Source organism: Canis lupus, chromosome 6 (genome assembly GCF_048164855.1).
Source record: "Canis lupus baileyi chromosome 6, mCanLup2.hap1, whole genome shotgun sequence".
Lineage (NCBI taxonomy): Eukaryota > Metazoa > Chordata > Mammalia > Carnivora > Canidae > Canis > Canis lupus.
The window spans coordinates 55,859,770-55,875,438 of NC_132843.1; the positions used below are offsets into that span (position 1 = coordinate 55,859,770).

A 15,669-nucleotide genomic window follows, 5' to 3' on the forward strand; every position below is an offset into this window, starting at 1 on the left:
AAATCCTTGTTAATTATCCCACAAAGAAAGCTCTCTGGTGGCTCAGAGGCTGGTTTTTTGGCGTGGTTGGGGTAGAGGGGTAGAAGGCTGCAGCCAGGTAATGTGAAGGGCTGTGGGGGAACGGTGATGAGATGTTCTGAAGCTGGGGCCAACTTCATTCTGGGCTTTCATGTTTGTGTGTTCAGTTTGGCTCTGGGCTGGCTCTCTGGGGGGGACATGGCTGTGGTGTTTGCGGAGGCATGAAGTTCTGCCTTAGACTAAATGATGCTTACAGTTGTGATTCTTTTCTACTCCTATGCTGTGCTGAAGTGATGGAGCCTGGGCTGTGTTACAAATAAATCATTTGTTGTTGTTGTTGTGATATATTCTATCACAACATCTATCTATCTATCCATCTATATCAGACAAACTAGACTTTAAAACTAAACAAGAGAAGAAGAAAGGCACTCTATCATAATAAAGGGGATAATCCAACAAGAAGACCTAATAATTATAAATATTTATGCATCCAGTACAGGAGCACCCAGATATATAAAACAATAACAAACATAAAGGAACTAATTGATAATAATATAATAATAATAGGGCACTTTAACACCCCACTTACATCAATGCACACACATCATCTAAACAGAAAATCAATAAGGAAACAATGGCTTTGGATGATACACTGGACCAGATGGACTTAACAGATATGTCCAGAATATTCTATCCTAAAACAGCAGAATACATATTCTTTTCAAGTGCACATGGGACATTCTCCAGAATAGATCACATACTAAGTCACAAATCAGGACTCTGCAAGTATAAAAAGACTGAGATCATATCATGCATATTTTCTGACTACAACGCTGTGAAACCTGAAGTCAACCACAAGAAAAATTTGGAAAGACAACAAATACACAGAGATTAAACAACATACTACTAAACAATGAATAAGTCAACCAGGAAATCAAAGAAGAAATTAAAAAATACATGGAAACAAATGAAAATGAAAACACAATGGTCCAAAACCTCTCGGATGCAATAAAGCAGTCCTAAGAGGGAAGCATATAGCAATACAGGCCTACCTCAAGAAGAAAGAAAAATCCCAAATAAACAACCTAACCTTATACCTAAAGGAGCTGGAGAAAGAACAAGAAAGGAAGCCTAAAGGCAGCAGAAAGACAGAAATAATAAAGACTAGAATAGAAATAAATGATATAGAAACTAAAAAACAAAACAAAACAAAAAACAATACAACAGATCAATGAAATCAGAAGCTGGTTCTTTGAAAAAAAAATTGATAACCTCCTAGCCAGACTTATCAAAAAGAGAAGGACCCAAATAAATAAAATTATGAACAAGAGAGGAGAAATAACAACCAACGCCACAGAAATACAAACAATTATGAGAAGAGTAAGAAAAACTATATGCCAACAAATTGGACAATCTAAAAGAAATGGATAAATTCCTAGAAACATATAAACTACCAAAACTAAAATGGGAAGAAATAGAAAACTTGAACAGACTGATAACCAGCAAAGAAACTGAGTCAGTAATAAAAAATCTCCCAACAAACAAAAATCCAGGGCCAGATGGCTTCACAGACAAATTTTACCAAATATTTAAAGAAGAGTTAGTACCTATTCTTCTCAAACTATTCCAAAAAGTAGAAAAAGAAGGAAAGCTTCCAAATTCATACAATGAGGCCAGCATTACCCTGATATCAAAACAAGATAAAGACTCCCCTAGAAAGGAAAACTACAGGCCAATACCCCTGATGAACATGGATGCAAAAAGTCTCAAAGCAAACCACATCTAACGGTACATTTAAAGAATCATTTATTCCTGTGGGAAATAAATGATAAATAAATATAAAGTGGGATTTATTCCTGTGCTACAAGTGTGGTTCAATACTTGCAAATCAATGTGAAACACTACATTAATAAAAGAAAGAATAAGAACCATATGGCCCTTTCAATAGATGCAGAAAAAGCATTTAACAAAGTACAACATCCATTCGTTATAAAAACTCTCAACAAAGTAGAGTTAGAGTGAACATACCTTAACATCATAAAGGCCATATACAAAAAAACCCACAGTATCATTCATAATGGGAAAACTGAGAGTTTTTCCTCTATGGTCAGGAACAAGACAAGGAGGTCCACTCTCACCACTGTTATTCAACATAGTACTGGATGTCCTAGCATCAGCAATTAGACAATGAAAAAATAAAAAGCAAGGCAAGGAAGAATTCAAACTTTCACTAATTGCAGGTGACATGACACTTGATATAAAAAACCCAAAAGACTCTACCAAAAAATTGCTAGAACAGATACATGAATTCCATAAATTCATAGGATACAAAAACAACATACAGAAATCTGTTGCATTTCTATATGCCAATAATGAAGCAGCACAAAGACAAATTAAGGAATAAATCCCATTTACAATTGAACCAAAACCATAAAATGCTTAGGAATAAACCTAACCAAAGAGGTAAAAGACCAGTACTCTGAAAACTATAAAACATCGATGAAAGAAATTGAAGAAGACACAAAGAAATGGAAAAGCATTCCATGTTCATGGATTAGAAGAACAAATATTCTTAAAATGTCTATACCGCCCAAAGCCATCTAAACATTTAATGCAATCTCTATCAAAATTACACCAAAATCCCAATGTAGCCTTGAAAACAACCCCCAACGACCTTGAAAAGGAAAAGCAGAGTTGGAGGCACCACAATTCTGGACTCCAGGTTATATTACAAAGCTGTAGTGATCAAAAAAATATGGTACTGGCACAAAAATAGACACATATATGAGTAGAACGCACTAGAAAATCTAGAAACCCACAATTATATGGTCAATTAATCTTTGGTAAAGTAGGAGTGAATATTCAAGACAGTCTCTTCAACAAATAGTGTTGGGAAAACTGGACAGCAACATGCAAAGGATGAAACTGGGCCACTTTCTTATACTATACACAAAAATAACTTCAGAATCTATGAAAGACCTAAATATGAGACAGGAAACCATTACAATCCTAGAGTAGAATATAGGACAGAAACCTCTTTAACATCAGCCGTAGCAACTTCTTTCTAGATACATCTCTGGAGGCAAAGAACAAAAGCAAAAATAAACTATTAGGACTTCATCAAAATAAAAAGCTTCTGCACAGCAAATGAAACAATCAATTAAACTAAAAGGCAGCCTATGGAATGGGGGAAGATATTTGCTAATGAAATCTCTGATAAAGGGTTAGTATCTGAAATATATAAAGAACTTATACAACTCAACGCCCAAAAAACAAATAATCCAACTAAAAAATGGGCAAAAGACATGAATAGACATTTCTCCAAAGAAGACATATAGCTGACCAGCAGACACATGAAAAGATGCTCCACATCACTTATTATCAGGAAAATACAAATCAAAACTATAATGAGGTATCACCTCACACCTGTCAGAATGGCTAAAATAAAGAACATAAAGGAACAACAGGTGTTGATGAACACAAATTGGTGCAGCCACTATGCAAAACAGTATGAAGTTTCCTCAAAAGGTTGAAAATAGACCTACCCTATAACCCAGCAATTGCACTACTAGGCATTTATCCAAAAAACAGTAAAATACCGATTCAAAGCTATATATGCACTCCAGTGTTTATAGCAGCATTATCTACAATAGCCAAACTATGGAAATAGCACAAGTGTCCATCAATTGATGAATGAATAAAGAAGATGTGACATATATGTACATATATTTCTCAACCATAAAAAAGAATGACATCTTGCTATATGCAACAATATGGATGGAGCTAGAGAATATTATGCTAAACAAAATAAGTCAGCCAGGGAAACATAAATACCATATGTTTTCACTCATACGTGGAATTTAAAAAATAAAATGTACGAAGAGGCAGAAAATAAGAGAGGGAGGCAAGCCAATAGACACTATTAACTATAGAGAACACACTGATGGTTACCAGAGGGAAGATGCATGGGGGGGGGATGGGTGAAATAGGTGATAGGAGATTAAGTAGGGCACTTGTGATGATAACTGGGTGTTGTATGTAGGTATTAAGTCACTAAATTGTACACTTGAAACTAATATAACACTGTATGTTAACTAACTGAAATTTAAATTTAAATAAAATTGACATTTTAAAAGAATGGTTAACTTTATCACTGGGTACTGTGACAAATACTACAAAATAAATAAGTACGGATAATTATGAGATACGATTTTTCCTACCAATTGCGGTGACTCTACTTTTTGGTCAGCCAGATTATGAATATCAGGAGCCAAGAGTAAGCTAAAAATTCCTTTAATTCCAGACCATGCTATAACAATTCCCCATCTCCAATTATATTCATAATTCGCATGCATCAGAAGAGGGCTCACTAACACAATAGTAAGCAACCTGTGGAGAAAAAAACCTTTTTTAAAAAATCACACCTGATGTATCAATGTTTTCATGGTAGAAAACTAAATTTCATATAAAATTTTTTCAGGGAAGAGAAAATAATCAGTTTATTGATAAGTTCGAACTTTCTGGAACAAACTAAATCTGCTGTCTAACTTTTGCATATAATACTCAAATCTTAAAAACAGTGTTAGAAGTTTTATACAAATATAAGGAATTATCATTAACACTATACATTCTGCCCTTCAAATTGGATAACTCTAGGCAAGCTTTTAACCTCCCTGGGCTCCATCTGTGAAAGGATGCAATTAACACCTCTTCACAGGGCTGTATTTGTATTAATGGTATAATGTACATGGTAGATGCTCAATAATATGGTTATACCATAGCTATGAGATAACAAATGAGGATGAAAGGTAACAAAAATGTTAGGAGCCATTAATCCACTCCAGTGTTGCTCAAACTTTAACAAACATGTTAAAACAGTTTCCTGGATCTCATCTCCAGAGATGCAATTCAGTACATGGGGATGGGCCCGTGAATGTGCATTTCTATTGAGCTCATGGGTCATGATGCTGCTGCTGCTGTTCTTGCCCCTTCTCATTTTCTACATGAAACTGAAGAGTACAGATTTCCCCAATCGCTCAGCAAGCATTTGTCAGGACATTGACAACAACACAGGTTTTCTGACTCCATACCCAGAGCTCTTCTTGCTATAATATACTGCTTCCCAATTCTAATCCTAGGCTTAAGAACCTAGGTCCAGTAAGCAAACTTAAAAATATAATTCCTACCTTACAAAATTCACTGTTGCAAATAAGATGAGCATGAAAACCACAGTGTGAAATCTTAAATACTTGGTTTCTCCACATCCAATTACAATGCCAAAGAAAGTATATATTAACTGTTGGTATATAGACGAAAACATTATTAGGAACCTAGGATGAATGGAAAATAAATTACATTTTAAGCAATGTGTTTTTTAAATAGTTGCCTTTTCACATAGAAGTATGTATCATAAATAAATAAATAAATAAATAAATAAATAAATAAATAAAGAAGTATGTATCATATATCAGTCATTCTTGTCAAGCAGAGGTCCTTGCCTCTAATACTGTTACTATCAACATTTAAAAGTATTTTGTTGGAACTAGAATACACCCAGCTCCATATTCTCCAATACCCTCATCACCCAATGGCAGTGGGCTGCCTCTCATAGGAGAATAGTAAGAGCAAGGCAGAGAAATAAGGGTCTCTACCTCCTCCCCTGGCTGGTGGATCACCTCAATGCAGGATTTCTCCCTTCATGATTTGCTTGAAAGTCCCTTACCTTGAAAGTCCCTCCTCTCTGTTTTCCCATCTACTGAATTCCTAAAGATCTTGTAAGGCTAACTCTAATCCTGTGTTGTTCATGAAACCATCCTAAGTACTCTCAGTGGAAGTGAACTCCTATAGGGTCAGTTGTCTATACCACCATGGTTTGTTAGGCAGACAAGTGAATTAGAATCACCCATATTGCTTTCTAAATATCTATACACATAGCCCCGCCCCCAAAGATCCTTACTGAGTAGACCAGAACATAGTAGTTAGGACTCAGGGCTGTTCTGGTTCCATGTGGCAATATGCTTGCACCCAGCCAGGTTTGATTTCTACAAGCAGATTGCAAGTCCTGCCTCCTCTTGGGCCTCTCCACTGGGACTTTCCCTTTCAGCTAACTAGCTGAGTGTGCTTGTTCCACAAACCAGCTTCCCTATAGATAGGTCTCAAGATCTATTTGGAAAGAAGCATTAGGAAGCCTCATTTTGGCTTCAGAGGGAAAGCATGCTGACACAGCATTACCCCTATTGAATAGATGGTTTGAATTTCTGATTCCCATCTCTTTATTGATTAGATTCAGAACTCAGAGAAAGGAAGGATATAACGGGGACTTCAAGCCCCAATGCTTAGTTTTCTGAAATTCAGAAATGATGGACTAAGTAAAATACTTTTTCAAATGTCTCCATAAGACCTAAAAAAAAATGTCCTACATATAGTAGGATCCCAATAAATATATAATGATTCACACTTAGTTTCATACATAAACATGCCCACTACTTAACAGTGTGTGCCGTCTGAGAAGGGACTTATTTATGTAGGCCCAAATCTAAGATATAATATCCAGGCCACAGGTGACATTAAAAAAGGATTGGTTGAATAGGTTCAAGAATAAACAATTAAATGAATAGAATGAGGATTTATAATGATGCTGACAGACAGCATGACTGAGCACAGGAAGTCGTCCGAATTCAGACAAAAAGTGTATGTTCTATGAACTATCTATTCCCAAGCTTCTGATTCTAAAAACCAGTTGTGTCATATTCACATAGATACAAAATTAGAAGTTATAGGTGCCAATTTTTTATTTTGCCAAAAGAAGTTATTTTTTTAAGTACCATTTTCTATTATTGGGATTTCATTAAAGAATAAAAAATTAAACACCAAAAAGAAGGCAGGACATAATTTCAGAACAATGGATAGTCCTCCATGTTTTTAAAAAAAAAAGGAATCTTATGGGAAAACTCAGGATTATGGCTTATTTTTCTAATTTTAACATTTGCTTTTGTTTGATCTACAGTGGGCTATGACCTGTTGTGAAATAATTCTGAAACAATCCCGTAATTTAGCACAGTCTCTCAGAGAAAGTCTAATTCATTAATCTGGGAGGACACAGGGGTTTCCCTCCATCCAGAGAGATTAGTATGACACCTTGCATTACCAAGTGTAAAGGACAGGTAAGAATTTTGCTAGCATCGCATCTTTCTGCTACTTTTCTTTTCCAGCTCCCATATTAGGATGCTGTCATTCATGGACATCATGAAGGAAACAAAGGAATGAAGTATTTTTTTTAATTTCCCACAGTCCAAAGTAAATTTTTGTTAAGAGTTATGTATAAAAAGACCACAAACTCTGAACCACAGATACATTATTCATAACAAGAACATCAATTGATGTCAAGAATTTTTGGTACCTTAAGTTCTTTCAAATATAACTGGTAATAAAATTCAAAAATAAAAGGCAGAAAAATGTTATAAAAGGGGAGTCTTATGTGTCCAAGAAGGCAGAACCACTTAGGCACTAACCTTTTAAGATATCTATACCAAGTACACAATAGGAGACTTACTTAGTAATTGTTACCTCAATCCTCGGTTTAAAGCTTAAGGAATCGAAATTCAGTCCTACAGTGACTAACGCAATCATTCCTGACATTCCAAAAGATTCCCCTGGGGAGAAAAAAAATGAATAGAATTAGTTGCATTCGAATATGCACACTGAGTTACTTAATCTTGAGCAAAGAATTGGTGAGAAACTGAAGAGTCACATTTCTTGGAAAGTTGCTTCAAAGAATCGGCTAGTCCTGTAGATCATGGTCAGCAGATTTTTTCTGTAAAGGATCATATAGTAAATATTTAGTCTTTGTGGGCCACATAGTCCGTCACAACTACTCAACTCAGCTATTGTAGTGCAAAAGCAGCCACAGATAGTATGTCAACAAATGTGTGTCTAATAAATAGTAGAAATTGAAATTTGAAGTGCTTTGGAGTAAGGCAGAGCTGGCTGCTCTGGGACGGTGACCTCCCTTTTCTCTATTAGTATCCTTGCATCTGTAAAATGGGTGTAAAAGAATACTACCCCACAGAGTTGTCATTCATAATAGATTAAATAACATGAAAAGTGCTTTGGCATACTTTTAAAACAAAGAATACATGATATAATCACTACTACTATGCCATTGTTTTTATACATTCACTTTAGTGCTTAGCAAATTAATACTGTTTATTTGAAGAGAATTTTATTATTTCTTTGGTTTATCTAATCACTTTTTTTTAAGATTTTATTTATTTATTTGACAGAGAGAGAACACAAGCAGGGGGAGCAGCAGGCAGAGGGAGAGGGAGAAGAGGCAGGCTCCTCGCTGAGCAGGGAGACTGAATGAAGTGAGGCTTGATTCCTGGACGCTGAGACCATGACCCAAACTGAAGGCAGATGCTTAACTGACTGAGCCATCCAGACACCCCAGTTTATCTAATCACTTAAGTCCATTTTAGATTTCTTTTTACCTACTTATCTAACTGAATTTAATATAAATAACCAATGATAGTAAAACCAGTAGTGCTGGTAACTGCGATAATAGGGAAACTGTCTCTTGAAATCTTATTTCCACTTCCCTATAATTAGTATTACTGGATTTTTTAAAGCTCATCATAGTCTTTTTCAGTAATAGACATTACTTAGAAATGTCTGCTATGAGGAAACCAGTAAATAACTTCATTTAAAACTCATGTCATCTTATTTAGTATAATCCAGTGTTATAGGATTACATGGTATGAATGCACACATTAACATATGTATGTATATTTATATGAATTATTTTAGAAGTTGAGGAAATATACCAAAATGTACCCATGGTTTAATTTATAACACAGTTATTGGTGATTTTTTTTCTTCTTTGACTTTTTAGATATTTCCAAAATTCTACAATCCATATGTATTACTTTTATAATTAGACAGCATTTTTACAAAATTACAAATGCTATTATATTCTGTTGTATTTTAAATGTTCTGAAGGGGGGGAAAGTCATGGACCACGTAATAAAGGAAGCAATTTTCATCAGCATAAACCTGATTTGTTAAAAATAGATTTGTACAGTTTTTCTGACTCAATGGAAAAAAAACCATCACAGAATATTGATGCTGTATACAAGTGGCTCTCTCAATCTTTGTCTCTCTCATCCTCTCTCTGGTTTAGAAAAAGTGAAGGTCTTCCTAATAGAATCAAAGGGATTTTTTTTTTCCATTAAAGCAAGAGGATTCAAGACTGGATGTTTCCTTACTAAAATATATTCAAGTAATGACAGAAGGCCTTTGACATTTATCACCTACACCAATGACAATGGTGAAGGACAGTGAACAATCAGAATTGGTACAGGCAATAAAGGCTTACATTGTAGAGACTTTTAAAACAATAAGACTAACAAAGTTGTCTGCTCTTCGTTATTTTCATTCCCCAGAAATTCTGAGTAATGTCACTTGATAAAATATTCCTCATGTTCGTATAAGCACCTCTCTTGGTATACCTCTGAACTACACTTTTATAAAGCCCACCATGTCTCATGAATTATACGTTTACTCTTCAAGTGCCTTTTGAACCCTAAGTCAAATTTTCTTCCTTGGGCCAATATATTAATATTTTCAACTATACTACCTGTCAACCAACAATGTTCCAGAAGCATTGTGTCCTTTGTGAGGAAATGCCTGCACCTTTTTTTTGTTTTGTTTTTGCTTTAATTCATGAAAAAGAATGAATGTGCAAATGATTTCTCAAGGTCCAGGTTTCGTTAATTGAACACAATTGAGACAAAAATGGAAATTACTGCATGTGCTAAAAGAGGTGACACCCCAATCTAACTTTAATCAGATATTCCCTGGACGTAAGCCAATTGACTGAGTGTTCATTAGTGAAGTAAAAAAAAATTAGGTTAACATTACAGAAATGTAACACTGGAGAATGTGTGGATTAGAATTTTATCTATGTTTGGCAATGGAACTTCTGGCAATGGAACTTCTCCTGATAACATGTCTGTTACTGACTTCTGCTGTCAGGAACTTATTAAATATAAGAGTAAAGGACTTTACTCTTATATTTAATAAGAGTAAGGGGGTTTTTAATCCCTGAAGCCCAGGAAAGTGCAATGGAGGAGAGAGAAGTCTCCGGGGCTGCTATAACAGAGTAACACAAACTATCTTAAACAACATGAATTTTATGATCTCAGAGTCTAATATCAAGTCTCCTTCAGCAGTGATTCCTTCTGAGACTAAAAGGGAGAATCTACTCCAGGCCTTCCAAGCACTGACTGGAAGCACCTCAGAAAGTGGAAAGGAATCAACATAAGTTGGCTGCCCTAACTTGAGTCCAGTGGTGAGCTGGTAAATGTTAAAAACCAGTTCTCTGGAGGTTTAAAAAAAAAAAAAAAATCCCTGATGGACAGAGTCTGCCAATTTCCACAGTGTAAATATTCCCAATATGACCAATTTCAAATTATGCCACTTGCATAGAGTTGCAAAGAGATATGTGTAATCAGCTCTGGCAAAGTGGTAAGAGCTATCTCCAACACATCAGCATGAGCAAGTCACATAACACACATCATCTCATTAGTGCCAGCAATACCCCTATCAATTAGGTGTTACTGCATCACTTTTATAGATGAGGAAACTAACTGAAGCTTAGAGAGGATAAGTAATATTCCAAGATCAGCAAGCTAATAAATTGTGAAACTAGGGTTTGAATTCAAGTCTGCCTAATTCCACAGCTCTTCAGGAACTAGTATCAGTTTATTCAACCAACGTGTATTTAATTACTTTCAGGCATACTGAAAGTACTGGGCTTGGCTGAGGGAACAGAGAAAAGAGAATAAATAAAAAGTTGAATAAGATAGCCTCCACCTCAAGGAATTCATGATCTAGTGGAAGAAATGGAAATATTAATTTTTAAAATTTTTTCTTCAGGCATTTAAAGCATCCATAAAAGGTTCACAGGGAGAAAAAAAGAAAAAGGATCATGGAAACAACCCTTCAGGGAATGCTGTCCATAATTTTACTGATTTGGAGCCATACGCAACTCCTGGGTAGCAATTTACCTCCAGAGGAAGTAGCACTTTTAGGTAACTGAAGATAACACGAGGGGCAATGAAGCCCTTGATACCAGAGTTCTTCCACAGATGGAAGTTGCTCCATTGTGTGGCATGAGAGCAGAAGCAGGATTTGACTGTTTGAATGCAGTTACAATGGCTCTTGGGGACTGGTTACCCCATTCACGCCAGTTAAAACTTGCATTGCCAGTCTTGCTAAACTAGCAAGTGATTATTGCTGGTCTACCACTGTGGGGCACGCTGACTCCTGTGATTATTCTACTCTCCTGTTTCTCTTCCAGATACAGGTATACCTGATTTTCCCCTCTCCCTTTCTGCTTCCTAGCTGCTGATAAAGGCTGCCATTCCTAGTCTCCTCAGTCTGGTACCCATTGAATGAAAGATAGTTGAGCTGGAAAGACCTTTGAAGCATCTCTCCCAGCAATCTCATTTTAGAGATGAGTTGCTAAGGGTCAAAAGAGGAATTAGCATTGAGCTGATTCCTCCAGGAGACTGCCAGTGACTAAATATAAGGTCAAAGGGTGGAGTACAAAAAGAATAAAAGAGTAATTACATAGAGAAGAAATACAAAGGGAAGGGACATGGACTTGAAATTAAGGGAATGTTAAGAGACTAGAAAAGAGCCATAAGTGGCAGGATAATATGACAGGAAGCACAGAGGGACCACAACAAGGAGGAAACAGTTGGGAAGAGGCAACTGGATTCAGGATCAATGGAAAAAAAAATACATAAAATTCATTTCGAGGACCACATTTTTTGTATTTGTTTCTGTCTTACCAATGTAGAAAGTCATGTACACCATTGAAATGCAAAGAATGATGCTAGTAAGTGTATTGCTAAAGAGGTCAGTCAATATAAACTGAATGATTCTTGAACACGAATATCCACATATTATGCTTCCCAAGATGTCCAAGCAAAGGCCCAAGATTACACGGAACTCTAAAAAAAGAAAACAAATGAAAAAAGAAGTTCACTGAGGGCATTTGGGTCTATGCACTTTGGTTTGCTTTTGAGATTTTGAATGGGGTTTTGTTCTTCAGCAAGTGGGAGTTTCCCATGAAAGCCTGGCAACACAGACACTCTGGGAATATATTTCCCTTACAGTCTTCAGTTTGAGGCTCACTTATCCAGGGACAACGGACTCAAATGTCCTCAGAAGCCAGGTAGGGAGCATAAATGTGAAATCTGCGACCCACTGGAGGGTGAATGCTCAACCAAAAGACATCCAAATTCATATTTTTTACAAAGTATGTTAGGGCCAAGCAAATCATGTTCAGGGTCCCCACCAACCTTCAGTCCATTTGTGACCCCTGCCCCCATCCCAGGGGCATTTGGGAAATAGAGAAGAGAAATTTTCTATAGTCACAATGACTGAGGGCACTAGTGGCAGTAGTGAGCAGGTATCAAGCAATGCCCAAGGGTAGTCCTAAATAACAAAGATGGCCCCACCCCAAATGTCTATAGCTCCCCACTAAAAAGCACTGCAAATCCTTCTTTACCACCAATATTTCTTTCTCCTTTAAGCACCTCTCTTCTCCTAAAACTATTACATAAACAGATCAGGAGGACACCTTTTCCCTTTTTATGCTGTGATTTCTCCCCCCCTCCCCCTTTCTTTTCTACTAGTATCACATCTGGAAACCTAGCAAGGCAATATGTTCCATATCCCAGTGAACTTTAACCACATGAATCTATAATCGCTTCTAGCACCTGACTTTCCAGTACTTCCTGAAGCATTCTGACTTCACCCTCAAGCTCAAATTCAGGATCAAGTCAATTCGTAGTATCCACTCATTGAGATCCAGGTTGATCCAGGAAAGAAGTTACTCTGAGCCAGATGATTGATGTGTGTGTGTCTGGGGGGGTTGGAGGATGGGGGTTGAAGGAAAGAGATGAAATCATTTAATATTCTTTCCCCTTTACTGTCCAAGAAAACACATAGATGTTTATTTTCTTATCATCTGATATGCTATTTTAATTGGTCCAAAAGTAAATTATAGAGAAAGCAGTAAAGACATTTTGAATGTATTTTAATTTTTTAAAGATTTTTAAAAATCTATTTAAGTAATCTGTATACCCAACATGGGGGTAAACTCACCACCCAGAGATCAAGAGTCACATGTCCCTCTGACTAAGCCAGCCAGGCACCCTTTAATGTATTGTAATTTCAGTGTGAATTGAAATGCATCATACAAGAATTATTTTAGAAAATATGCAAATAGGGATGCCCGATTGGCTCAGCAGTTGAGCATCTGCCTCTGGCTCAGGGTGTGATCCTGGATTCCTGGGATCGAGTCCCACATCAGACTTGTTGCATAGAGCCTGCTTCTCCTCCCTCTGCCTATATCTCTACCTCTCTTTCTCTGTCTCTCATGGATAAATAAAATCTTGAAAGAAAGAAAGAAAGAAAGAAAGAAAGAAAGAAAGAAAGAAAGAAAGAAAGAAAGAAAGAAAGAAAGAAAGAAAGAAAATATGCAGATAGAAAAGATGCCCCTACCAGTAAACATGGAAATGTGGAGAAAGTCGCTCCGAAAAACTCCAAAACAAATGGATGTGAAGCCACAAATGATCATTGATTCTCCTCTTATGATATCAGTATACGTTTTGGAAATGCCTGGAAAAGGAAATATAAAACATAATTTAATTTGGTACATGAAAATGATGCTCTTGCACAGGAAACACAAAAATACAAGAGAAGGAAAAAAAAGAAAAAAAAAAAAGCCATGACTGGGATGCTCCATGAGACAACCATAATCACCCTTTTTTATCTCTCCAATAAGAAAGGAACAGGACAAGAGTATTCTTTGAAGTGTCCATGGCCTCAAACTATGCTTGAGTTTTGGGATGAGACAAAACACTTCTCAGGACGCAACATTTAGCTTGAAAAAACATGAATCATAAAACTCCACAAAAATCACATTTTAGGAATAAATACAGTGATGCCTGGGTGGCTTAGTTGGTTGAGCATCCAGTCTTGATTTTGGCTCAGGTCATGATCTCAGGGTTATGAGATCAAGCCCTGCATCAGGCTCTATGCTGGGTGTGGAGCCTACTTAAGATTCTCTCTCTCCACCTCTCTCTGCCCCTCCCCTGGCACACACACATGCTCAGGCACACTCACTCACACACACACACAGACACTCTCTCTCTCTCTCTCTCTCTCTCCCTTTCATATCAGACATATGCCCAAGAGAGTTGAAGTCTATGTCCACACAAAAATCTGTACATGAATGTTCATAGTGGTATTATTCATAATAATCAATTCAACTATTCAACCACAGAAAAGAATGAAATATTGATTGATATATGTTACAACACGGATGAACTTTTAAAACATTATACAAAGTGAAAGAAGCCAAATGCAAAAAACATATTGTATGGTTTGATTTGTATGAAATGTCCAGAATAGGCAAACCCATAGACAGACAATAGACTACCGGTTGCCAGGGGCTTGGGGGACAGGGAAATGATGAGTGACTGCTAACGGGTAAGAGATTTCTTTTGGGTGATAAAAAATGTTCTAAAATTAGATAGTTATGATGTTTGTATAACTCTGCAGATATAGACCACTGACTTGTACAGTTCAATTTTGTTTTGTTTTTACATTTTTTCTTTTTAAGTAGGCGCCACACCCAACATGGGGCTTGAACTCATAACCCCAAGATCAAGAATCATATGTTCTGCTGACAGACTCTGCTGACTAAACTGTGCCCCTGTACAATTTAAAAGGATGAATTTTGGGATGCCTGGGTGGCTCAGCGGTTGAGCACCTGTCTTCTTCAGCCCAGGGCGTGATCCTGGAGTCCCAAGATTGAGTCCCACATTGGGCTCCCTGCTTCTCTCTCTGCCTGTGTCTCTGCCTCTGTGTGTGTGTGTGTCTTTCATGAATAAATAAATAAAATCTTTCAAAAAAAAAAGGATGAATTTTATGGTATGTAGATTATATTTCAATAAAGCTGTTATTAAAAATTAAGTACAAAATCTTATTGGCACTTATTCACAGTTAAGTATAATGGAAAATATAATCAAATTAATTGCTTTATGATAATACAACTTATGAGTAGGGTGATAGTGACTGGTACTAGCCCAACCAGTATCCATCCTTTGTTCTTGGTAACAATACTGTTTTTATCCAAGATGGCAATGTGTCCAGTTAAATGACTACTTTTCCTCATATCATGGGCTACTTCTTTTTTTTTTTGTAAGATTTTATTAATTTATTGGACAGAGAATGAGAGAGAGAGAGAGAGAGAGAGAGAGAGAACACAAGCAGGCAGGGCGGCAGGCAGAGGGAGAGGGAGATGCAGGCTCCCTGTTGAGCCGAGAGTCCAACATTGGGCTCGATCCCAAGACCCTGGGATCATGAACTTAACTTAAGACAGACTTTTGGGATCCCTGGGTGGCGCAACGGTTTGGCGCCTGCCTTTGGCCCAGGGCGTGATCCTGGAGACCCGGGATCGAATCCCACGTCGGGCTCCCGGTACATGGAGCCTGCTTCTCCCTCTGCCTGTGTCTCTGCCTCTCTCTCTCTCTCTCTCTCTCTGCCTCTCATGAATAAATAAAATCTTTTTTT

At 36.9% G+C, this 15,669-nt stretch overlaps 1 protein-coding gene across 12 annotated transcripts in view; it reads right to left on the bottom strand.

Annotated features, from left to right (window-relative positions):
* The window catches only part of SLC9C2 (solute carrier family 9 member C2 (putative)), a 101,221-nt gene that overhangs the window by 63,453 nt on the left and 22,099 nt on the right, over nt 1-15,669 (bottom strand). For all 12 annotated transcript variants that reach the window (XM_072830646.1, XM_072830656.1, XM_072830655.1 and 9 more), the window contains 5 exons: nt 13,594-13,710; nt 11,874-12,035; nt 7,571-7,670; nt 5,205-5,348; nt 4,239-4,407 (listed from right to left, as the gene is read on the bottom strand). In XM_072830646.1, coding sequence (XP_072686747.1) covers nt 4,239-4,407; nt 5,205-5,348; nt 7,571-7,670; nt 11,874-12,035; nt 13,594-13,710 — 692 coding nt within the window. The remainder of the gene's footprint in view (nt 1-4,238; nt 4,408-5,204; nt 5,349-7,570; nt 7,671-11,873; nt 12,036-13,593; nt 13,711-15,669) is intronic.